General features: G+C 44.6%; 1 protein-coding gene across 1 annotated transcript in view; it reads right to left on the bottom strand.

The window, feature by feature from the left end:
* LOC113425230 (transmembrane protein 132B-like) overlaps positions 1-25,167 on the bottom strand; it is a 157,166-nt gene extending 131,999 nt beyond the window's left edge. Inside the window, exons 1-2 of the mRNA XM_026687284.2 lie at positions 24,385-25,167; positions 566-712 (exon numbers count right to left, since the gene is read on the bottom strand). Coding sequence (XP_026543069.2) covers positions 566-712; positions 24,385-25,055 — 818 coding nt within the window. The 5' untranslated portion in view covers positions 25,056-25,167. The remainder of the gene's footprint in view (positions 1-565; positions 713-24,384) is intronic.
* Between the last annotated feature and the right edge of the window lie 992 nt (positions 25,168-26,159).

A 26,159-nucleotide genomic window follows, 5' to 3' on the forward strand; every position in this document is an offset into this window, starting at 1 on the left:
AAGGGGCATAAGGTGGGGTGATTTTGCAATGGGTAACATTGGCCTCTGGTCATGCTGCCCGCATCTTCCCTGAATCATGAGTGAAGCATGAACAAATCTCCGACAAATATCTGGGATTCCAATACAAGAATTCCACCCCTCCACAACATGGCTGTCTGAATGCACCTGCGAGTCAACCCCATCCACAGTGACAAAAGTACAGTCAAGTCACAGAGTCTTTGATGAAGTGAAGCTCAGGGCCCACTCCTACTTTTAAGAGTTCCAACCTCAAAGTAAACACCAGTCACCAAGGATGCTCTGGGCTATGCCTGGTTTAAGTCTTACACAGCAGCTGTTTCCAAAGGTGGAATAGGGAGGCCATTGTTGCAAACCACAAAAGGAAAGCCATGTTGGATATGTCCGTTCAAGAGAAAGCAGACCGACAGATCGATAAAAATTACTGTTCTCCCCAACTCGGACAAGCACATACTACCCGTGCACACACACACACACACACACCGAGTCTTAATGAGAAAAGACACCTGTGGCTGCACACAAGCACACACGCACACCCAGACTTTCTTACCAGTTCTCGGCATGGGGATCAATGCGCTCGCACACAATGGTAGCAGTCGTCTGTGTCCGTCCATTGTCAACATCTTGTTGAACTTGCCACCGGTGTGGATCAATGACTCGGATGTCGATGATCTTCACACCTGAGGCAGCCTTAACTCTGCCGGGAAAGTAACAGAGATGCATTTAGTCCTGAACAATTAAAGGCAAAGAAGAGAGCAACATTTCCAAGTGTTAACAGATCTTTGCGTGCTGCAGGCCCCTGAGCAACAGCTGGATGGAGCTTTGATATGTCCCTCACTCCTTGGAGAACATGGGACAATTTGTCCAAAAGGAATGAGGTCCTTCTGTCAAGCTTCTCCTAAGGTCCTCTTTTTTCATCTGGAGGCTCAGCTGTGAGCTTCTGTTCTGCAGCTACACTGTCATATTTCCAGCTCGTGTCGTCCTAAATTCCCCCTCGCAAAGCACGTATTTGGGTATTCTTAAAGTCGATGCAAACGTGGATGAAGGACAAACTTTCCTTTTTAAAAACCCTTGACTTTAAACCCAACGACTCTTCTAAGGGCAGCAGAGAACAATTCAAACAGGACCATGAGATTCTCACCCAAGCAGGAGCAAAGTCCTCAGTTCCCCCCTCTTCTTTTTTTTCCATTGGAAGTTGGAAGGATTTTAAAGGTCAAAAAGGGTTCGTTGACTGCCATGCAGGCTTAAGGCCTTCATTGTCCCCCCAGATGAGGGGAGGTGGGGAAACAGGGTCAAATACTGGTGAGTTTGCAGTTAATTTTCTATGTTCACGAGCTCTCTTTATGAGCAGCGTATCAGGGTTCCGAGTAGTGCACCCATAGAAATCAGAACCCTGAGGCAGGCAAGTTCCCCCAAGAACAGTTTTATGGGATACATCATCATATTGGCACAACTGGTGAAAGCCAACTCTGAAAGTTCCCATGGCTTTCACCTAATTAATAGCAATAGCCATAGCCCTTAGACTTATATACCGCTTTACAGTGCTTTCCAGCCCTCTCTAAGCAGTTTACAGAGTCAGCCTTTTGCTCCCAACAATCTGGGTCCTCATTTTACCCACCTCAGAAGGAGGGAAGGTTGATTCAACCTTAAGCCTGGTGAGACTTGAACTGTCAAATTTCAGGCAGCCGGCAGGCAGCAGAAGTAGCCTGCAGTACTGCTAATTAAAAAGTAAAAGTTTCCCCTTCTTTCCCCAGGTCACTGGTCGTGCTGTCCAATCCAGTTGCTAGCCGGTTGCTTAGTTACTTCCCCCTCCTCTGGCCAGCCACCTATGAGAATGTCCTTGGTTCCCATCGTTTTGGCTACAAAACCCCATCTAACTATTTCCCCCCTCTCTCTCTGTTGTGTGGCAACCCTGAAGCCTCCGAGGTCGCCTCATCCAGGTTCACTTCCGGGTTGACAAAATGGAGAGCTCTGGTTGGGTTTATTTTCCTCACCTACTTCTCCACCAGTCTGTTTGTTCCAAACATTTGGTCCTGTGGGGTATTATTATTATTATTATTATTATTATTATTATTATTATCATATTATCATCATCATCATCATCATCATCATCATCATCTTGCTATTTATGTTAACATGGCAAGGATCTAATGTAATTAATCAATCAATGCAAAAACCCAGATCTCCTGAGAAGTCCAAAATGCTGAGGAAGGAAGAGAGAAAGAGGATCATCTGGATCAAAATGGATCGAGTCACTTAGAGCAAGACCTGAAGGAATGTTGGAGGAGTTCTATCTAGGTGGCCTCTAGAACCATTGTCAACTGGATAGCGCATTATCAATCAATCATATCTCACACTGTGGAGAAGTTTGTAATGCTGGGAAACGTGGAAGAAAAGACAAGAGGACGATTCCATTACCACAGTGATGGGTGCCAGACAAGTATGGGAACTAATCATCTCTGTCACTAAGATTCACCACCAACTTGATGCTACAGAATCGGTCAATCAATACTGTGTTTAAGCATCATGCTAAACTATCATTATGAGCCATGGTGGCGCAGTGGTTAGAATGCAGTACTGCAGGCTGCTTCTGACTGCCGGCTGCCTGCAATTTGGCAGTTCAAATCTCACCAGGCTCAAGGTTAACTCAGCCTTCCGTCCTTCTGAGGTGGGTAAAATGAGGACTCAGATTGCTGACTCTGTAAACCACTTAGAGAGGGCTGTAAAGCACTGTGAAGTGGTATATAAGTCTAAGGGCAATTGCTATTGCTATCTAATAGCTTAGCAAAGCTCCGCGTTCCAGGCAGACAGCATAACCTGGGACCAGGAGAGCAACAAGCATCAACAACATTTTTGGGAAAGCGTACAAGCAGAAACACTGTTAACAAGTGTCATGCTTCACTTATCAACCTTATTGGAACTCCGGGTAGGAAATTCAATTCTAGAAAAACATCAGCTCAGGCCGGGCAGGTCTCTGTATCTGAAGGAGCCAAACTTAAGAGATCCAGAAAATCCTATCGTGGTTCTTTGCGTTCTGCAAACTCAATAAATGTACACAAATTCACGAATCAGGAAACATTCCCGCATACAGGTCAACCCAAGTCAGGATAGAAGCAAGACCTTGGAGAAGCTGGTTTATCCTTCTGGTCCGCCAGCAATTTTTAATGAATTCCTTGTTACAAGTATGGGGGGATAAAAAAAACAAAAAACCCCAAGGCTTAAAAGATTTGCTTTCCCAACCAGAGTTTATAGTGGGGGAGGGGTGTGTGTAGAGAAATAGGAAGATCTATTTCTGAAGAACTCCAAAGAGATCCCAAAACAGCAGCTATTGTTGATGTGCTTTACTGGGAGATCCGCCTAAAGAGAAATTTTGACATGAAAGTAAGTGGCTGGAAACAGACTGTTTAAATTTTTATGAACCATCGGCTTCACATTTGTGCACAGAGGTTCGGCTTGTACAAGCTTGTTTTTACATTGGATTTAAGAGGATGGTGTTTCTTTCCAGATGGATTTTTTTTTTATCTGCATGGCTCAGGGCCAAAACAAAACAACTGAACTGAAGCAGGAACTGGGAAATCAATCAGCTAGTTGACAATGCTAACAGGATTAGGCTGCAGTCTGGTGTCCGTTTACTCTTAACAAGGAAGCCCACTGGGTTGGAAGCTCACTTTCTCCCAGGTAAGGGAGTAGGTTGCCGCCATTTATCTATTAATAAAGCACTTGTTTGGAAAGCATAAGCCACTATGGAAAACCTCCTATTTCTAAACCATGAAAAGCAAATGGATTTTTAAGGAGGATTTATTTTTCCTGCTCCTTTTTAACTTCACGTCATAGTTACAGTGGGACGGTAAATAAATATCACAGCTTTTAGGATAGGATAGGATAGGATAGGATAGGATAGGATAGGATAGGATAGTGAAGGGAAGGGAAGGGAAGGGAAGAGAAGAGAAGACAAGACAAGACAAGACAAGACAAGACAAGACAAGACAAGACAAGACTGGAGCAGGAAGAGGAAGAGGAAGGAGAAGAATTTTCATTTTGAGACTGTCCATCTCTGCTGTCAATCATATAGAGAACAAGGAAGAATTAACCTTGGCCTAAGTAAGAGCTTTGATTTCAGAGCTCTTTGATGTCATCAGGATCCCACAATGTGGGACAACCTGTTCAGAACAATCAGGTGAAGCCCTCTTAGGCATGACACAACACAACTACAGTAATACATCCAAAAACTGAGGCTGTGTTTCTTCCCAGCCCACCAAGTACATGAACAATGTACATTAGCATGATTAGTATAAAATGGCCTAACAAAACTACCAATGTTAGATGTAATGTTCTCTCTCTTTCATATGTGTCCCTGTGTGTGTAGTAGATAGATAGATAGATAGATAGATAGATAGATAGATAGATAGATAGATAGATAGATAGATAGATAGATAGATAGAAAGGTAGGTAGGTAGGTAGGTAGGTAGGTAGGTAGGTAGGTAGGTAGGTAGATGGATGGTGGGTGGGTGGGTGGATGGATGGATGGATGGATAGATAGATAGATAGATAGATAGATAGATAGATAGATAGATAGATAGATGATAGATAGATAGATAGATAGATAGATAGATAGATAGATAGATAGATAGATAGATAGATAGAAAGGTAGGTAGGTAGGTAGGTAGGTAGATGGATCGGTGGGTGGGTGGGTGGATGGATGGATGGATGGATAGATAGATAGATAGATAGATAGATAGATAGATGATAGATAGATAGATAGATAGATAGATAGATAGATAGATAGATAGATAGATAGATAGAAAGGTAGGTAGGTAGGTAGGTAGGTAGGTAGGTAGATGGATCGGTGGGTGGGTGGGTGGTGGATGGAGATAGATAGATAGATAGATAGATAGATAGATAGATATTGATATTGATATTGATATAATAGAAATAGAGAAATAGAAATAGATAGGGATAGATGTATAGATACATGCAGATAACTTCATCTCAGATTTATTACACCTTTAGCATCTAAATCAGGAGGATTCTGTCCTATAAATTGAGGCTGTTCTGAGGTAATTTAACAGGAAGTTGGTTGTCGAAATGTATAATCACATTTTTAGAACAATGTAATTACACCAAGTGTAATGTGATTTCTTGCCAGTGGGTTTAAAAAGTGCAACATTCACCAATCTTGGGGTCTTGCATCAAACATGACAACCACAGCAAAATTAGTTTTAGGAAGGATGATAGAGCATTCAATTTTTAAAAAAAGGACATTAGAAGGGTTGGGGAAAAACAGCAGGACACAGCAGAAAATGTAACGACTGTACGCTGACAATGAATGAGCGTCAGTAAGAAGAAAACCTTGCAAACAAATTGGGCTATTTTGTGTATTTTAAACATGAGCTCTTAAAAGCGGCCCTTTAGCCTTTTTGTGAAACAAAGAAGCTATTGTCGGTGTCGATGATTTTAAAACGGATTAATGGTAGAAAGAAAATGCTGTGGATGTACCCACTGCGAGGGAAGGAGGGAGGGAGGGAGGGAGGGAGGGAAGGAAGGAGGGAAGGAAGGAAGGAAGGAAGGAAGGAAGGAAGGAAGGAAGGAAGGAAGGAAGGAAGGTCACAGTAAATCCATTTTAGGAGCTGTCTGAGGTGCTGAAACTTTGTACAGTACAAGGGTACATTTACTGGACAGGTAAGTAGAAATTGTCAACTGCTTATCACAAAAACTAATGACTGACCATAAAGGGGGCAAGAGAAGTCTTGGTCAATCTGTTTATTTTGCTTCCGCCCGACGGAAATGTTTTTTTCTTTGGCAATTAGAGGAAAAATCACTTATGTTATATTTCTTCAAGGAGAATTGGATAGTTGCACTCACAAAGATTCTAAAAGATATTAAAACCACTCTCCTTCCTTCCTTTCCTTCCTTCTCCTCCCTCCCTCCCTCCCTTCCCTTCTTCCTCCTTTCCTTCCTCCCTCTCTCCTTCCCTTCCCTTCTCTCCTCTTCCTGCTTCTCCTCCTTCTCTGCTCCTCCTCCCCTCCCACTCTCCTTCCTCCCTTCTTTCCTCTCCCCTCTCTTCCTTCATCCCTCCTCCTTCCCTTCCTCTCTCCTTCCCTTCTCTCATCCTCCTGCTTCCCCTCCTTCTCTGCTCCTCCTCCTCCCCCCTCTCCCACTCTCCCTCTTCCTTCCTTCCTTCCCTTCCTTCCTTCCTTCCCTTCCCTTCTTCCCTTCTTCCCTCTCTCCCTTCTCTTCTTCCTTCTCCTCCTTCTCTTCTCCTCCTCCCTCCCACTCTCCTTCCTCCTTCTTTCCTCCCTCACTTCCTTCATTCCTCCTCCTTCCCTTTCTCTCCTCCTCCTCCTCCTGCTTCTCCTCCTTCTCTGCTCCTCCTCCTCCCCTACAGCTGTCTCTCCCTCCTTCCTTCCTTCTTTCCTTCCTTCCTTCCTTCCTTCCTTCCTCCCTTCCTTCCTTCCTTCCTTCCTTCCTTCCTTCCTTCCCTTTGTATTTTCAAGTCTTCCAAGTTTAACATAAGAAGATGCTTCCAACTTGAGTTTGGGGAAACATGTGCAAATAAGCAAAATTCCTTCTCTGGGTCTGAGTCATTTATCTAGGCATCTTTTGGTTTCAAACCATTTCTTTAAAAAAAAAAAAAATCCTCTGGTTAAATATGCACACGAGCACAACTGTGTCCCTCCTCCACTAATGATCAAAGAGGGAAGTTCAGCCATTGGAGGCTATGCCAGCAGGATTTACCATCAGAAGAGGAGGGCTCTGGGGTTGTCAACAATTCCCTGGAGGGTCACGTCAACATGCCATCCTTAACCTCGCACCTGGTGGTCTTAATACATCCTGGCAGAATTGAAATCTCCATCCTTCTGCCAGCAGGGACCAGCCACCACGGAAGGCAGAGGGGAGGCCCTGCTATTCCGCCAGCCACAAGCCCAAGTGGAATTGTCACCGCTGATCATGTCCATTTCTTATTCCCAGCGGCCCTCTGTCAGTCACGCTCAAGAAGAGTGTGGAAATTCAATTTGTCAACTGGTGAACCTTAAGTGATCGATAATTACCTGTAATTAAGCTGCAATTTCAATGCTACAGCAAAGAAGCGCTGCCTAGAATGAGAAATTTAGGGCGGAAGAGGCAGCCCGGGAGATCCTATCCTTCAAATCAATTCCCCTGCCTTCGGTCGGTTTAAAAACTGCAGGGGCTCCTGGTCCTGGGCTGGGTTGGCAACCTCAAGACAAGGCCATTTCTCCCGCAAGAGAAAAGGCTGTGCTTTGGACCTGGAATTTAAGATTTGAGAAAATTTATGCAACGAAGAAGATTGCAGAGGCACAGTCATTAAATATGTTTCCTTGTGGAATTTATATTAACAGCTATAAATCTGGGGAAGATTGGGTTTTTTTTTTTTTAAAAAAAGTTGTGTCTGCTTGGAAAAACTGCAGAGGAAAATGGTTGAGAATGATGGACTAAAACACCGACCTATTAACCAAAACCCGGTGGCTCAGTGGCTAAGACGCTGAGCTCATTGATCAGAAAGGTCAGCAGTTCGGCGGTTCGAATCCCTAGCGCCGCGTAACGGAGTGAGCTCCCGTTCCTTGTCCCGTCTTCTGCCAACCTAGCAGTTCGAAAGCATGTAAAAAATGCAAGTAGAAAAATAGGGACCCCTTTGGTGGGAAGGGAACAGCGTTCCATGCGCCTTCGACATTTAGTCATGCTGGTCACATGACCACGGAGACATCTTCGGACAGCACTGGCTCTTCGGCTTTGTGACAGAGATGAACACTGCCCCCTAGAGCTGGAAACGACTAGCACGTATGTGCGAGGGGAACCTTTACCTTTATTAACCAAGAAAATAAAACCACTCCACTCCTATATCTACTAACATCATAAACCCAGGTTAATTTACCTGTAAGGTATTTCTTTGTACATGTTGGCAGGATTGAACTGTAACAAATATCTCCTTGCTATATTAGGTGTCCTATTCCAGACACACAGTTCACAAAACATACTTTTGATCCACGGCAAAAGTCTCACACCAAATTGTAAAATGTTTTTTTTTTTAAAATGGCACTTCCATTAACTAAACATGGAAATGCATGGGGGGGGGGAAAAATGGGGGGGGGCACTTGATAGCACATCAATGCTACTTTACCATTTTTCTGTTTATTTTGTTTTTTCCCTCAAACAGAATGATTAAAATGGGGTTATTCCGAGTCTATGTGGGAGGAGAACAGACAGAAATCGGGGTAGGCAGAATCAAGAGAGAAATCAGCATGGAGTTCATTATATTCCCACAAAAGTTTGGACTTTTGACCTCTCTTGAATCCCGTTAATTCTTATCTAAATTAATGTCAGGTAAGAAGAATCAGGACCATACACGAAATTCTAGTTAATCTAATTTACTGCTGTTGCCTACATACAAGAATCAACTAATGGTCAGCGCTAAATTGGCACCAGATAAAAGGAATTTGAGAAGAGTTCGACTTAGAGCATTTGTGGGAATGTAAGAGCTCCAGGCTAATTCCACGCTTGACTCCACCTCCACCTCAGTTGAGACTTTCAAGAAGAGATTGGACTGCCATTTGTCAGAAATGGTGTAGGGTCTCCCACTTGGGTGTGGGGGGGTTGGACTAGATGACCTACAAGGTCCCTTCCAACTCTGATTATCTGTAGCTGTATCTCTCTCTGTTCTTCAACAGTCCATTATAATGGTGGTTAATCTTTTGGGGCTCCCATCCCAAAAATTGCAGGTGCGCTTGCGTGTGCTTACTCACGTGCCAGTACCCAGAAGGCAATGCGTGCGGGGGGCACGCCCCCTGCGCATGCACGCGTGACCGCCCCACACACACACATGCCACACATGCTTCTGAGTATGCACGCATGTCTCCTGTGCCCCCTGCACATGTGCACCAGATACGTGACAATTAGCTGGCGGGCAGGTGGCACACGCGCATGCGCAGTGGGGTTCTTCCAGGCAACCTCTTGCATGCCGGCAGAAGTGGCTTTGCATGCCACTTCCAGCACACGTGCCATAGATTCGCCATCATGGGTCTATTATAAAGAAGAAGAAAAAACATGCAGCCTTCCATGCTCAAGAACAACACTTTAAATAACAAAAAAAACACCATATATTTAAACTTCGCTATCAGCTTTACTACAGATTCCCACACAAATAAAAATAGAGACCAGAATTGCAAGCAGAAAGACTTATTGGAAGCAGCTTAGAGTAAAATAGAAACATTTTCTTTCCATTAAATTGGCCCTCAAAATAAGAGTCACATCTTTGTTTTTTGTTTTAGTTTTTTTGCTGAATGTCAGGAACCACGAAGATGGAAAGTGCACAATTTATTAACGCTGCTCGAGCAGCGAGGGAAGGGGTGTTTTTTTTAATATTATTTTTTAAAATAAGTCTCACCCCAAAGGTCAAACCGTAACATTTTCAGGTGGGATGGGAGGGTGGCAACCTCTATTAAAATGTAAGCATCATTCCTTACTGAGATTAAAAAATGAAAATGACAGCTCTCGAGCCCAGAATGCAAGATCCGTCTTCCGTGGCAAATCACCGCCTGGCAAAGAAGAGGTTAGTTAGATGGTCCATTTGTGGCCCAAGTCTCTACGCTTCAGGTAATAAATCTCCGATGGTAAGAGCACAATTCTGAATATAATAAAACAAGGCTGAGGGATCTGTGAGTCTGTTAATTATATCAGCAAGTACATAGGATGACAGGTCCATTCAGGGTGCCTCATTTCAGAACATCTGAAGGTGTTCACCTGATCTTCTCCACCCAGAAAGGAGGATATGAGAAGTAAGAATTATTCCTGTAAAAGACAGAGCAATGGTAACGCCATATTTAGCCCCTATGCAACCTAAGAAACCCTAATGAGATATTAAGGAAGACATTGTGTAAGAATGTTCTCTGTATTACAATAACAAAGACTATAAATGTTTTGCACATTCCGGTCAAACAAATAGTTGGCAGGTCAAGGAAAAACAGCTGGCAGGTGAAGTTGTCCAGTTGTCATGTTAAAATTAATAGCGTTGACAACAGTTGGACTAACCAAGGGGAAGGAAATTACTGGAAATAAATAAACTGGTGGGATGGAAGTGCCGGGAAAAGGAAGGAAGCCACCCAGAAACCAACCAATGAAGATAAGGGGTAGTAACTGGGGCTGGAGCTTTGAAACTACATTTAACCATAATTTATGCCTATGGAAGATGCATACTGTAGCTCCCACTATATGAGCGCAGAAGTCCAGCCTTTGCAAATGCTTATAATAAAGAAGCTCTTTATATTGTTCGGAAGTCTCCTGGTAATTTCACACTTAAAGAGTTAAATATCACAGAGGACAATGATGAGCATGGAAATAAGAAGACTATGTAGAGCCAGGGGTGAGGAACAATGGCCACCCCTTTATGACCCATGGACTTCAATTCCCATGTGGGCTCAGGAATTCTGGGAGTTGATGTCCCACAGGTCATATTAAGGGGGTCATCGTTCCACACCTGTGATCTGAGAAAGACTTGGTCTTCTTCTCTTGAATCTCCTTTTCTATATAGATTTAAAATATAAAGAGGGCAAGAGAAGAAGCGAGGGTTGGAAACTAATCAAGGAGAGAAGCAACCTGGAATTAAGGAGAAACTTCTTAACAGTGAGGACAATTAACCAGTGGAACAGCTGGCCACCAGAAGTTGTGGTTGATTCATCACCGAAGGTTTTTAAGAAGAGACTGGACAATCACTGGTCTGAAATATATATGTTCTCCTGCTTGAGGAGGGGGCTGGACTAGAAGACCTCCAAGATCCCTTCCAGCTCTATTCTAAAATGGATTTAAACCTTCTTCACACATTTCTGTTTGGACTAAATAAGATCCAAAATCATTCCGTTCCAAGAGGACACCATGTCAAAATACCACAGTTAGCAACTGATCATTCAACCGTTGACCAAAAACTGTAAGAATGTTCATGTGTCCAGTCTTTAAAGTGGTCCCAATGTGTGAACACCAGGATTAAACGTGAACAGGATGCAGGAGGAGCCAGTTTTAATGGCGGAATTATGGTTTATTTCTGTCAAAAGGTGAACCTAGATGGTTGGGATTTTTTTGGCTAGTATTTGTTTCTTCAACTTGAGTGGTGCAGTGGTGCCTAGAGGTGGAGCTCTTGCTTCACGATCAGGAGGCTGCGAGTTCGATCCTACGTAGAGGCAGATATTTCTCTCTCTGGGCATGGTGAGAATATATCTGCTGAACAAAACTCCGCATGGGTGACAGGAAGGGCATCCGGCCAGTAATCACTCAGCTCCATTCAGTTGCTCAGACTCCTCCCCCCCGCAAGGGATCATGGGGTCATTAAAAGGAGACTGTTTCTTCAAACTAAACTGCCTCACAAGACTGTTGTGAAGAGAAAATGGGAGGCTGAGCACCAAATATGCTTTTCCGGAACCCACAACAGGATAGTTTGAAAGCGTAAAACAATAATAATAATTGTAAGGTTGGGGGAAAAAAAATTAAACTCAATTTGTCACTCTATCTCCTCTGGATAGAATTAGATTCCTCTTGTTGTGTGTGTGTGCGTGTGCGTTTTTTAAAAGAGAGACCAATAGTCATTAGCTTCCGTAAATAAGGTCATTTTTACACGAAGCAGTTCTGTGCATTTTAATTTCCTTCTCTTCAGAAGGTAAAAAAAAAACAAAAGACAAATAGCAATGGGATTAGAAATCGAATCTCCTGGCAATTTTAAACTGTTAATAAGAATGGTTACGCTTCGATCTGAACTAGCTGGAGGGGAAAAGTTGGGTTGCCTTGTGAGGGGATACAACCATGTGGTTTGAAATACAGAAACAGTCATCTGGTACCTTGGCAGATCCTGGGTTCTTATTAAAACTTACTTTTACAGGATACTATTTATGTTGTATGCAGCCTTGCATAGATTGTAAGATACTATCCTTGTCAAAAAAAATAAATAAACCAATTTCCAGATCTGTCCAGACATACAGACTTCATCCTGATGGACAGACAGACAGACAGACAAATAGATGGAAAGATGGAGGAATGGACAGCCAGACAAGAGGATGCAGACTGATGAGCAGACAGACAGGTGGATAGATAGACAAACAGGCTGATGGATGGATGGAGAGACAGATGGGTTGACAAACAGATGGATGAACAAACAGATGGACAGATAAACAGGCCTGTCAGCATTTTCTGCCTCCCTACTGACCCCAAACCCAGAATTGGATATAATTGGAGGTTTGTCATCAGTCAGATTCATCCAAACTGTCAAAATTTTTGTTTCAAACAAATATAGCTGATATAATGTTTATTTTATCAAACCTTGTTTTTAGGTCACTTTATTATGAAAGCCTTTTTTTTTTCACGTCTACACTACTTTTCTTCTAAATAATTCAAAATTCTACTGCTCTTCAAAATGAAGCCAAATAGATTTTGGACAGATTTTTTTTGCAAAAGCTAAGCTCCGGTCGAAAATTTTGAGGGCAAATCCTACTTTAAGCATCTGTGTTGTTCTTTGGATTTTTTTTTTTTTTTAATATTCATTGGGAATCTTTTTGGGAATAGAAATGCCAAGCTTTGGGGGACTTGGGGGTGGGGCAGGGGGTTTAATTGGCTTCATCGTTAATTCTACACATTCCTTCCAAATAATCTGGACTGAAATCAATAGGAATGATGAAGAATCTAGAACCTTCTAATGAAGGAAGGAAAGAAAAAAGAAGGAAAGAAGGGAAGGGGATGGGGAGGGAGAAGGAGATGGAAAAGGGGAGGAAGAGGAGGAGGAGAGGGGAGGAGAAGGAGGGGGAAAGGGAGATGAGGGGAGGAGGAGGAGGGAGGAGGAGGAGAATGAGGAGAAAGAGGAAAAAGGGGTGGAGGGAGGAGGAGGAGAGGAAAAAGGAGAAAAGGAGGAGAAAAAGAAGGAGAAGGAGAGGGGAAAGGAGAGGAGAGGAGAGGGAGGAGGAGGAGGAGAGAATGAGAAGAAAAAGGAGAGGAGGGAGGAGGAGGAGAGAGGAAGAAGAAGAGAAGAAAAAGGAGAATGAGGAGAAAAGAAGGAGAAGGAGAGGGGAAAGGAGAGAGAGGAGAGAGAGAGGAGAGAAGAAGAGAAGGAGGAGAAGAGGAGAAGAGAATGAGAAGAAAAAGGAGAGGAGGAGAAGAAGAAGAAGAAGAAGGAGGAGGAGGAGGAGGAGGAGGATGAGAAGAAAAGGAAAGGAGGGGAAGAGGAGGAGGAGGAGGAGGAGGAGGAGGAGGGAGAAGGAGGAGAGGAAAAGGAGGAGGAGGAGGAGAAAAAGAAGGAGAGGGAGAGGAGGAGGAGAGGAGGAGGAGGAGGAGGGAGGAGGGAGGAGGAGGAGGAGGAGGAGGAGGAGGAGGAGGAGGAGGAGAATGAGAAGAAAAGGAGAGGAGGGAGCAGGAGGAGGAGGAGGAGAATGAGAAGAAAAAGGAGAGGAGGGAAGAGGAGGAGGAGGAGAGGGAAAAGGAGAGATCTTTAGTGAGGAGAAGGCAGGGGGTTCCTTCTTAGGAACCTTCTTAGCAACTCCTAGGTGCTAAGTTGGTCTAGCTGTTGTTTCCCATCCAGAAGGGGTCTTGCTTGCTGAGATCCTGAGAAATGAACCCACGCACCCTTAACTTGGGGAAACCCATCCACACAACAGCAGCTAATCAGAAACCTCAAACATGTCGTGTGCCAAGCACCTTCTCGGTTAGAAGACATTTCTGGTGGATTTCTCTTCCTGCTGCTCAAGGGCTTGTTTGTCCTCCGTCTTCCTTTTTCTTGAAGCCTCCAGAAAACCTCCAACACCAAATTAATTTTTTTTCCCCTTAAATCAATGCCATCTGTCTCTTTGCAGACCTCTCATTAACTGAAGCAAAGTCAAGAGGGAGAAAGCTTCGCGTACTGGATAATACTTTTTTTTTTTCCCTCCCTCCCCCGTGCTGTCTTGCCACACACATCTTTATCCTTTCGGCATACGGAGTCATGTTGGTGAATATTAATTCATAATACCACCCCTCCCTCCAGACTGTAGCGATTGGTACAAGCCAGCACCCTTGTAATGCTGGGCATCTCGCATTAATTTGGTGTAATCTATCACGCCGAAGAGGGAACCGCCGAAGAGGTTCCGTCTCCCACAGTGCTGAGCCTGGAGAGATCGACGGCTAATGAGATGCCGGTAGTAAATATCGAGCAGTAATAGATAAGGCGAGCAATGCCTGATTTTTTGACCTTGCAAAGCAAGGATACAATCCCTCCTGCACAACAGAAGCTGTGCAAACATCTGAGCTTTGGCTACTACCTGCCAAGAATTGCCATCCTTGGGAAGCCGGGTTAAACTAGGAAAGGAAGAGTTTTCTACTTGGATCTGACCAAAGACCCATCTAGTACAGCTTCCTGGCTCCTGCAGTGGCCAATAAAGTGCCTTCGGGATGATCCCAAGCACGGCTGGAAGTATTCTCTTCTTCCGTGGTGGGTCTCCAGTGGTTTTTTTTAGAGATCCCGCCTCTGAATCTAGAGTTTTGGCCCATCCGTGGACTTCATTCTCTGAAGCTTCTTATTTTTTTTAAAAAAAAGCAAGCGGATTTGGAATTGTGGGACCATCACCCAGAAGGTCCTGTGGCCTCGAGGTTTCCAGGTTAAACTTCAGATAAAAGCTCTCACCTGGAAGAGCGGATGAGGAACTTGGGTGAAAATAGGGATTGTTGGGGAAGGGAGAGTTTAAGGAAAGGGGAAGGGAGGGAGAAGAAGAAAGGAAGAAAGGAGGAGGAAGGAAGGAGAAGGAAGGAAGGAGGGAGGAGGGAGGGAGGATGAGGAAGGAGGGAAGGGAAAGGGAGAAGAAGGAAAGAAGGAATAGAGGAAAGAAGGAAGGGAGGGAGGAGAAGGAAGGAAGGAGGAGGGAGGAGGAGGGAGGATGAGGAAAGGAGGGAGGGAAGGGAGAAGAAAGAAAGAAGGAAGGAATAGAGAAGGGAGGGAGGGAGGAGCAAGGGAGAGGAGAAGGGGAGGAAGGGAGGGAGGAGAAGGGAGAAGAAGAAAGGAAGGAATAGAGGAGGAAGAAGGGAGGGAGGAGAAGGAAGGGAGGAGGGAGGAGGGAGGGAGGATGAGGAAGGGAGAGAAGGGAAAGGGAGAAGAGGAAAGAAGGAAAAGGATGAAGAAGGAAGGAGGGAGGAGAAGGAAGAAAGGAGGGAGGGAGGAGGGAGGGAGGATGAGGAAAGGAGGGAGGGGAAGGGAGAAGAAGGAAAGAAGGAAGGAATAGAGAAGGGAGGGAGGGAGGAGCAAGGGAGTAAGGAGAGAGGGAGGATGAGGAAGGGAGGGAGGAAGAAGGGAGAGAAGGAAAGAAGGAATGGAGGATGAAGAAGAGAGGAAGGAAAAGGAAGGAAGAAGGGAGGAAGGAATGAAGGCAGGCAGGCAGGGAGGAAACAAGGAAGGAAGGAAGGATGAGGGAAAGAGGAAAGGAAGGGAAAAGGAAGGGAGGGAGGGAGGAAGAGAGGATGAGGATGGAAGGAAGGGGTTACAAGCCTTGCCTCTTTCCTAAAAGTGAAGAAAAGACCCTACATGCTCCCACCTTCCTTTTTTTCCCTCCAACCAAAACCTGTCCTTCCCTCCCCCTCCTGATAGAGTTAAATCCATGGCAGGAGGACAAATTACCCTCTAAGATCCAAGATCCCATTATTCATGTAGTTTTACACCACCCTGCCAGCAGGCACCAAAGAGACAACTCCCCCTACAGCATCTCATAAAAGATTACTTAGTCCCCACCCTACCCCACAGGAAAGCCATTTGCATTTTTATCGCTTCCGTTTCGCCTCATCCTGTATGCATGCTGCATTATATATTTATAACCGCTGAACGGTTCCAGCCAAGGAGAGTTTGCAAACCGTGTCTGCATGTTCATTAACATTACAAATATTTGACTATTATTCCATGCACCGTAGTCGGTTCACTGTAGAGAATCCTAATGGATCTTGTGTGCTTTGGAATGTTCCCGGCAGGGGTAGCATTTTTTTTTCCTGTCTTTTTCTCTTTTTCTGCTTTCCCTGAGTCAATATATTAATTTCCCAGATTTTGTTTTAAATAGGGAAGCGCCCGAGCGTTAAGGACACAAGATACCAGTTTGATTCACCTCCTTCCAACACGACGAGGGGGAGAGAAATGGCGCCCTGGGTGTATTTTTCATTGCAAAATTTACAGAGAAGGAGATCGATGGAGTCCTTGCTTCTAGTTCTCATTAACTCAGCAATCTATGGCCTTGCCCTAGAGAGAGACGTGGCCTTTGGTTTAGAAACATTTTTCAAGCAAAGTAACTCAACGGGACATAGAGTTGAAGGTGGGACTGAAATGAGATGGTGACATCCGGGGGCTGGAATTCCCTACGGTTTTATGCACATTGGGAGGGGGAGGAGGAAGAGGGAAAGAAGGAGAAGTGGAGGGAAGGAGGGAGGGAAGGGGGTGGAGAAGGGGAGGGGAGGATGAGGGGATGAGGAGGAGAGAATGGGGAGGGGCAGGGAAAGGCGAGGGGAGCAGGAAAAAGAAGAGAGGGAGGGGAGGAGGAAGAGGAAAAGGAAGAGGACAAGTAAGAGAAGGAGGAAGGGTGAGGAGCAAGAGGAAAGGGGGAGGAAGGGGAGGAAGAGAAAGAGGAGGAGCAGAAGAAGCAGAAGCAGAAGCAGAAGCAGCAGCAGGAGGAGGAGAAAGAGGAGGAGGAGGGAGGAGGAGGAGGAGGAGGAGGAGGAAGAAGAAGAAGAAGAAGAAGAAGAAGAAGAAGAAGAAGAAGAAGAAGAAGAAGAGGGAGGAGGAGGAGGAGGGAGGGAGAGGAGGAGGAGGAGGAGGAGGAGGAGGAGGAGGAGGAGGAGGGAGGAAGAGGGAGGAGGAAGAAGAGGAGGAGGAGGAGGAATAGGAGGAGGAAGAAGAGGAGGAGAGGAGGAGGAGGAGGAGGAGGAGGAGGAGGAGGAAGAGAAGAAGAAGAAGAAGAAGAAGAAGAAGAAGAAGAAGAAGAAGAAGAAGAAGAAGAAGAAGAAGGAGAGGAGGAGGAGGAGGAGAGGAGGAGGAGGAGGAGGAGGAGGAGGAGGAGGAGGAGGAGGAGGAGGAGAGAGGAGGAGGAGGAAGAGGAGGAGGAAGAGGAAGAAGGAGGAGAAGAAGAGAGGAGGAGGGAGGAATAGGAGGAGGAAGAAGAGGAAGAAGAGGAGGAGGAGGAGGAGGAAGAGGAAGAGGGGAGGAGGAAGAAGAGGAGGAGGAGGAGGAATAGGAGGAGAAGAAGAGGAGGAGGGGAGGAGGAGGAGGAGGAGGAGGAGGAGGAGGAGAAGAAGAAGAAGAAGAAGAAGAAGAAGAAGGAGAGGAGGAGGAGGAGGAGGAGGAGGAGGAGGAGGAGGAAGAGGAGAAGGGAGGAGGAAGGAAGAAGGAGGAGGAAGAAAGGAGGAGAGGAGGAATAGGAGGAGGAAGAAGAGGAAGAAGAGGAGGAGGAGGAGGAGGGGGAGGAGGAGGAGGAGGAGGAGGAGGAAGAAGAAGAAGAAGAAGAAGAAGAAGAAGAAGAAGAAGAAGAAGAAGAAGAAGAAGAAGAAGAAGAAGAAGAAGAAGAAGAAGAAGAAGAAGAAGAAGAAGAAGAAGAAGAAGAAGAAGAAGAAGAAGAAGAAGAAGAATTATTCTTTTTTGCTGGTCTTGCACATTGGGATCACATACGTGCAACTGGTGAACCAAGGCGCAAACCCCACTTTTGCCAACCCCACTCTGCAGTAATGTCAAAGCAATAAACATCTGCTGATTAATGGGCCCTTCCTTTGCTTTGACCATTAATCAAATGCCATTTACTGAGAAACTGCTACCAACTCATAGATTATTTCCATTATATATAATAAAAAAACAAAACAGGACACAAATCCCCAGCTGTACACAAAGGAGGAGGAGAATGTAAAGGAGCAGGTGGAGGGGAGGGGAATAATGCAAGCTCTCCTAAAAGCCTGACAGCTTCCTTAGTCAGCAGCCCAAACTTTGCAACCGCACGGTTTCGCTGATTTGAAAGGCTTTTCATCTTTTAATGATAAATATTTGTCAAGGAAAGTACCCGGCACGTCAACGTAAATCATTGTGTCTACAGAATGGGCACCCTCCTCTCTGCCTTTCCTGAGATGTGGGTCATCTTCTTCGGTTGGCTATTTTTGTTGACTTGGCCATTTGGTTGGCCAGGTCCAAATGCCCTGAGTTCAAAGGTACTGATTTAATGCTCCAACCTAGGCATAGGAATCTTCTCAATGAAAGGTTTGCACCTGGGTAAACTACAACATTCAAGAAGGGTTGTGTCCTCTTGTGACCATGTTGGGACTCTAAGCTGATTCCTCGTTTGACTCCTTCCCCTGGCTCTGCAGTCTCTCTCCGGCGTCCCCAAGGCCTAGGAAGGCAACGCCAGGAGGAGAAGACATCAGATGAAGAATCACCTTAGACCCTCTAGGGCAGGGGTGTCAAACTCAAGGTCCATAGGCCCGATCTGGCCCACAGGGTGCTTAGATCTGGTGCATGGAGCCACCCTGGAAACAGCAAAGGACCAGCCTGCGGTGCCTCTGCCAGGAAAAATTAAGCTCGTGCCGCTCTCCTGAGTTCTGTTTTCGTGGGCAGAGGATTGTAGGAGGCTGCTCCAGCCGAAAATGGAGCTCGGGAGCCTGTTTTCACTGGCGAATGACCAGACCACTACAGGCGCCCCCCCAACACAATTGACATCAACCTGGACATGCCCCCTGCCCCCCCGAGGTCAAACACAAGCCTGATGTGGCCTGCAATGAAATCGAGTTTGACATCCCAGCTCTACAGTCACATGAGGACGAGGTCTCCCTCGAACACCTGTTGAACCTTACCTAGTTTCACCTAGGTGCAAAACTTTCCTTGAGAAGATTCCTAGACTGGTGGTTTGACCAATCGATCCATCATTTTGAAGCCTGGGCATTTAGACCTGGTTCTTTGCGCCCGACTGGACGCTTGGTGTTTGAAACGAAAGCCATACATTTCGATCCTGATCTGCGGCCCCAGCCTCCTGTCTGCACAACGGAGTTGCAAGGCTGCGGCAGGGGTGGGATTCGACCAGTTCTCCCCGCTTCAAGCGAACCAGGAGCTCCAAAGATCATCTGGGAGCTCCGAGATCAGTTGCTGGGCCTACCCTCGTTGACACAGCACAGTGGATTGCTGTGCCTCAGCTGTTGAAGACACAGGGAGGAGTGCAGGAGTGCGGGAGAAGATCAGTAGGGAAAGCGTCTGCGCGCAAGCAAAGCGTGCATTTGCCACGCCAAGCCGCGCCCACCGAGACCCGCTCACCAAACCGGCGGTAAACCACATCCGGATCCCACCGCTGGGCTGCAGGATGCAAAGATGCCAAGAGCAATTCTGAGCAAGGGAGGGGAAGGGAGAAAGGGAGGGGAAGGGAGACTCTCATTGCTACCCCATGCAGCCAAATCTGGGGAGGATGGAAAGACATTAAATGACCTTTTTCTTCCCCTGAAAGTGTTTTTTTTTTTTTTGTTTTGTTTTCCAGTAGAGAAAGCAACAGAACAGCCAAAGGAGCAGAAGAATTCCATGCAAAACCTGGGTTGTACTGAGAAGTGACATCTGTCAATACAATCTGGCATGGAGCTTGCCATTCCTTGGGAAACAGTTCTAACGTCTTTTACGGATCTCATGTCTCCTTTGTTTCTCTTCCTTTCTTTCTTATTACTGTTAAAAAAAACAACCTCAGCGTTCTCCTATATCCTAGGAGCAAGGCATGTACGAACAAGCCAACCTGCAAGGCTTATCTGCATTGATTATATTTCACATAGATAGATAGATTCTCGAAGTACATGCCCAAACATGTATTCGTTAAGGCGGGAAAAGTTTGCCAAAATAAGGCGCTCCTTTTGCAACTTTTAATATTTTGAAGCTGGCGTGCCAAAAGACACATACAGGTAATCCTCAACTTACAACTCACTTATGGCCATTTTTCAGACTCACGACGATGGCAGCACCCCCCCGGGGTCACGTGGTTTACCTTTGGATGCTTGACAACGGACTCACACTCACACCTCCCTGGGGTGAGGGTCTCGGGATCCCCTTGTGAGACCTTGTGAACAACGAAGTCAACGGGGAAGCCAGATTCCCTTCACAAGCGTCTTATCCACTTAACGACCACAGTGATTCGTTTAACAACAGGGATGAGAAAGGGCATAAAATTGGGGCAAGACTCACTTAACAAATGTCTCACTTAACAACTTACCTTTTGGGGTCAGTTGTGGTCGTGAATTGAGCGCTACCTGTGTTAAAAATGTTTCTTTGCCCATTTATAGAAAAAAAATATATATAGCAGGCCTGCTTTTGTATTTGTATTCCTTTCTTTCAAAATCTCAAGCAGATGAGGACCTAAGATGGACTGAATTTAGGAGAAAGAAAGAAAGAAAGAAAGAAAGAAAGAAAGAAAGAAAGAAAGAAAGAAAGAAAGAAAGAAAGAAAGAAAGAAAGAAAGAAAGAAAGAAAGAAAGAAAGAAAGAGAACAGCGGGAGGGAGGGAAGAAAGGGGAGAGAGAGAGGAAGGAAGGAAGGAAGGAAGAAGGAAGGAAGGAAGGAAGGAAGGAAGAAAGAGAAAGAGGAGAGGGAGGGAAGGAAAGAGAGGGGAGGGAAGGAAGGAAGGAAGGGAGGAAGAGAGAGAGGAGAACGAGAAGAGCGGGAGGGAGGGAGGGAAGGAAGGGGAGAGAGAGAAAGGAAGGAAGGAGACGGAGGGAAGGAAAGAGAGGAGAGGGAGGGAGGGAAGGAAGGAAGAAGGAAGGAAGGAAGGAAGGAAGGAAGGAAGGAAGGAAGAAAGAAAGAAAGAAAGAAAGAAAGAAAGAAAGAAAGAAAGAAAGAAAGAAAGAAAGAAAGAAAGAAAGAAAGAAAGAAAGAAGAGAAAGAGAGGAGAAAGAGAACAGCGGGAGGGAGGGAAGGAAGAAAGGGGGAGAGAGAGAGGAAGGAAGGAAGGAGGAGAAAGAGGAGGGAGGGAAGGAAGGAAGGGAGGGAGGAAGAGAGAGAGGAGAACGAGAAGAGCGGGAGGGAGGGAGGGAAGGAAGGAGGGGGAGAGAGAGAAAGGAAGGAAGGAGACGGAGGGAAGGAAAGAGAGGAGAGGGAGGGAGGGAAGGAAGGAAGCAGGAAGGAAGGAAGGAAGGAAGGAAGGAAGGAAAGAAGAAAGAAAGAAAGAAAGAAAGAAAGAAAGAAAGAAAGAAAGAAAGAAAGAAGGAGGAAGGAAGGAAGGAAGGAAGGAAGGAAAGAAAGAAAGAAAGAAAGAAAGAAAGAAAGAAAGAAAGAAAGAAAGAACCCTGTATAAGAACTCTCTTTACCTATTGAACATCTGAAACAGATTTGCTATTTGAGATTTCTTCCATGTCTTTTTCACATGTTGCATTTGTGCATTATTTCATTTCATATTTTTTTTTTTAAAAAAAGTGATATTTCTGCCCATGATGAGAAACAAAGCTAAGGACCTATTCAAAAGACAGGCTTTTGCCCTGTAGAGAATCAGATATGGGGGGAAACCATGCCCTATTTTGATTTATAAATTCACGTTACTCAAAATGGACTATATTATGCCCCTCTTAACAAAGCAGGCCCATCTATCTGACCAAAAGACAAGAGAAATTTTATACATAAAGCGCCCCCTGGCTCTTTAGAGACATTACTAATGGGCTGAAAACAAATCGGTAGAGCAAGTAAGAAAACTTGCATGTGTTTGATGCCAGAGCTACAATGATATTTATTGCCCTCCATGTATAAACTCAAGAGTCAAATAAATTAACCCTGATCAAGTTAATACTGAAAAGCCTCAGGAGTGATGCTGGCTTACTCCCTCTTTTTTGTGCAGCCAATTTAAAGATTTTGGACAAATCTAAATAATTAGAGCGAGATTTTACTGGTCAAAATTGAGTGTTACACAGTCACTATGGTGTCACTAGTTTTTATTGGTGGTGTCTCAAAGGAGCTTTTTTTTTTTTTTCAAAAGGCTAACTGGACTTCCTTTGTCTTTATCTGAAGAATTTATTTGCTTCTCGTCCATCCAAGAAGCTTCATGGGTTCCTGCAGGTTCTGAAACTTCTTGGAGGAGAAGTGAAACCTCTTCTCAAATAAAAATGAAAGAAGTCCAGTTGCCTCTTGAAGACACACCTTTGGGTCAACCATGACCTGGATGACTGAGAATCTCCATAGACCAGAGGTCCCCAAACTTGGCAACTTTAAGATTTGTGGACTTCAACTCCCAGAATTCTTCCTCCTGTCATGTTAGCTCAGGAATTCTGGGAGTTGGTCCACAAGTCTTAAAGTTGCTAAGTTTGCTGGCTGGAGAATTCTGGGAGTTGAAGTCCGCAAGTCTTAAAGTTGCCAAGTTTGGAGACCTCTGCCATATAGACATATTGACAGTCTCCTAACCCGAGAGCCACTAATCGTGACTAAGTTAGGCACGTTTTCATTAACAAATAAGGAAGACATAATTGAAGATCAAGAAAAGGAGAGGCTTACACTAGATACAAAACTGAAAAAGAAGACCAAAGACAGAAGGGCGAATTAAAAGTGCCATCATAAAAGAAAAGAAGCAACATTTTAATAGACATTCTAATGAGGGACCTCATCTTCAAAATTACCAAGGAAACACAAGCAAATTCTTCAATGAAGCCATTAAAATGAGGTCACAGCCATTAAAGGATGCCGACTTAATCAAGTACAGCTTTTTTATTATTATTATTAGGAGGCCTCTATTTCGTGAAGATGAATGGCACATGGCGTTCATCAAGTAGCTATCGAGTTACTCGGCTGTCTTCTGATGGCTTTTGATAAGTTGGGTTTCTACAGGTTTGGTTGCGGGGCTTCAATGAAAACCATTCCATTTTGGGATTTTGGAAGCAGGAAAATGTACCATGAGAGGATGTTGTTCCAAAAAAAGATTTAGACTATGCAGAGATGGATAGACTAACAATGAAATTAAGTGTCAAAGAAGAGTTGATATATTATAATGTCTGGGATGCCTGGTATGAATGGTTTAAGAATAAAAAGAAATCAAAATGACAATTAGATAAAGAATAAGAAACTATGTAAATCCGTATATCAATATTCATATCTATCTATATTTATTTATATATTAAGTTGAAATTGTATAATGAATGTGTATATAGAAAGGTGGTAAGGAAATGTAAAAGATGTCTTGACATTGATATAATGATGTATAAAGTTTTATGTTTTTAAATTTTGAAAACTAAATAAAATTTAATAATTGGGGGAAAAAAGAAAAGAAAACCATTTCATTGGATTTTTGACCTTTGGAAGGTCAAAAATCTACTTTGGAAGACAAAGATCATCAGAAGTATAGGTAGTCCTTGACCTACAACCACAACTGAGCCCCAAATTTGATGTTGCTAAGCGAGTCAGTTGTTAAGTGAGTCTTGGTTCATTCTACATCCTTGCTTGCCACAGTTGTTCAATGAATCCCTGACGTTGTTAAGTTGGTAACCTGGTTGTTAAGCGAATCTGGCTTCCCCACTGACTTCTGCTTGTCAAAAAGTTGCAAAAGGGGATCATGTGACCCTGGGACGCTGCAACAGTCATAAGTACATGCCAGTTGCCAAGCATCTTATTTTTTTAATTAAATTTTTATTAAACATTACGTTTATTATTAAAAAGCATTAAACGTGATGGAGTCATTTTGACATAACTTTTGGTCATCATTCTAGTGAAATATAATAGAATATAGATCTTATATACATTTGTACACACACACACACACACAAAACCTATATACATTTATTCATCCTTACTAGCATCTTCCAACATTCTTGGTATTTTTTAAGTCTCCTGATCACAGATGTCCTTTTAACAACTCTTTTCAATCTTAAACCCTTCCTTTCTGTCTCCACCAACTGTAAAATTTATTCCAAATTATATAATATTCTGATTCATCCTTATTTTTCATCTCTAGTGTTAGCCTATCCCAAGCACCTGAATTTTGATCACATGACCATGAAAATGATGCAACGGTCGTACATGTGAAAAACAGTCATAAGTCACTTTTTTAGTGCTGTTCAAACAGACACTAAATGAGCCATTACTTCTAAGGGCCCAAGGATAGTTCCTGCTCCCCCACTGCAGAGCCCAAATTTATATCTCACTTTTTGGCGATGCGTTTCAAAAGAAAGTTAACACAGCACAAGCTTTCTGATTAATAGCTACAACAGGTTACTTCTAGCTTCTATAAATCTGGAATTCAGGGCAGACATGGAGCTGAACATTTTGGCATAACATTCAAATGAAAACAGTAGGCCAACCACATGGATTGGATTATATCTTGACTGCTTTGGTTCACCCCAACAATGACCAATCCGCCAATGACATTTGATTCTGTCGGTCAATTTCTAAAGGACTTCTAATGCTTACCTGAGTGTAAACTGATCCACTAGAGAGCCACTGGTGAGAGAGACGTGAAAGATGACCAGATCTCCTTCTTTGACTGGGCCAAGTGGCAAACAGAGGACAAGGTTATTGTCAAGCTTCAGGGACGACTTCTTGAGCTTGTCTGGAGTCGGATAAAGAATAACACTGCCAACTCTTTCCAGAGAGGCCATGGGCCCTTGGGCCTCATCCTGGCCCCCTGGGCGAAGAAAGCTCTCCAGATCTGGATCTCCTGAAGGACAATCTTCTTCCACTGCTGCGTACATCCAATAGAAAAGATCCACAGTGATCCCTTCCCAAGAGTCCTCCATCTCTTGGTACTCTGAAGACAAGGGTGTCAATGGAGTGGACAGCTGTGCGTTGAACCAAGCCGGTGGGAACTCCAGTTCTGCAACACATAACCCCAGATGACCTTTCAACCAGCAGCTGCCAACAACTACGCGGTCCTCCCGGGAAGCCACCAACTGTACACAAGGTAGGATCTCAGCCGGATCGTGGTCTTCCCAATCTTTGCCCGCCACATAAAACAAAACCTGGACTTTGGGCCGGTTGGAATACACCGAGCTGTCCAGGACACGGGATTGTAACTTCCAATGAAAAGTGAACTGGTCAGGGAAACTGAACAGAGGCGAGGTCAGCCACAGGCTCGGAAGCATAATCTGCTCCACAGCGAAAGGGCCGTAAGTAGCATTTAAGACAGGCAAGCGGGTGGTTTTGTACACCAGGAAAGGCTCCGTGCGGGATTGCAAGCTGGCGTTCCTCACGATCTCTTGGTTGGTCTCTTTGAGGAAAAAGGAAGCCTCGGTGTTGGAGAGGTGGTAATTCACCGGGAGATAGACCGGTGAGCTGGCAAATCTTTGCAGGCTGTCGACAGTCCCACCTCGGCTCTCCACCACTGCAAGTAAAAAGGGAGAGGAGAGAGAAAGGTAACTAAGGAAGTAACTAAAGAGTAGCTTTTGCCTTTTCCTTCAGACTGTGCCCCACTCAAAAAGAAGACAACTGATATCCTAAGCCAAAAGTGGACTGGCGCTTGGTGGGACCTAGGGTCCAAATCTGGCCTCCAATTGATTAGTTGCTACCATTCGGACCAGAACAATATCCAAGAAGCTGGATGTTATTCTGGAAGTGACCTTGGAGGTCTTCTAGGCCAACCCTTGCTCAAGCAGGAGACCCTTTACCATTTCAGACAAATGGTTGGCCAAACAAGTGTTGGAGCAACCACGACTTCTGGAGGCATGTCGTTCCACTGATTAATTGTTCTCACTGTCAGGACATTTTTCCTTATTTCCAGGTTGCTTCTCCCCTTGATTAGTTTCCATCCATTGCTTCTTGTCCTGGTGCTTTTGAAAATAAGTCAACCCTCTCTTCTTTGGGGCAGCCCCCTGGATATTGCAACACTGGTATTGTTCTGGCCCAAGACTTGTTCAAATCAAACAAACACAAAGTATGTATAAAAGCAAACCTTTTTAATGCGGCGCTGTGAATTCCATGCATTTACAGCCAAGAGTCATTCAAAACTAATTGTCCCAGAGAAGAGGAAGCCCTTTCAAGGTTGCGAAAGGCTGCCAAGAACAAAAGTCTAATTGCAGATAAATATCCAAAGCCAGAAGTTTCAAAAAAACAAACCGGAGTAACCCGGGCTTCAATGAGGACTCTGAGCAAAAAGAACTTCTTTGCTTCCTGCAAAGAAGCCAACCCCGAAGGCTGGCTTTTATCCCTTATGGGAGGGGCCATCACCTTCCAGCCTTACACCCGAGTCA

The sequence above is a fragment of the Notechis scutatus genome, chromosome 13, assembly GCF_049901735.1.
Source record: "Notechis scutatus isolate UNSWTSFEM ecotype Mainland chromosome 13, rNotScu1.2, whole genome shotgun sequence".
Classification (NCBI taxonomy): domain Eukaryota; kingdom Metazoa; phylum Chordata; class Lepidosauria; order Squamata; family Elapidae; genus Notechis; species Notechis scutatus.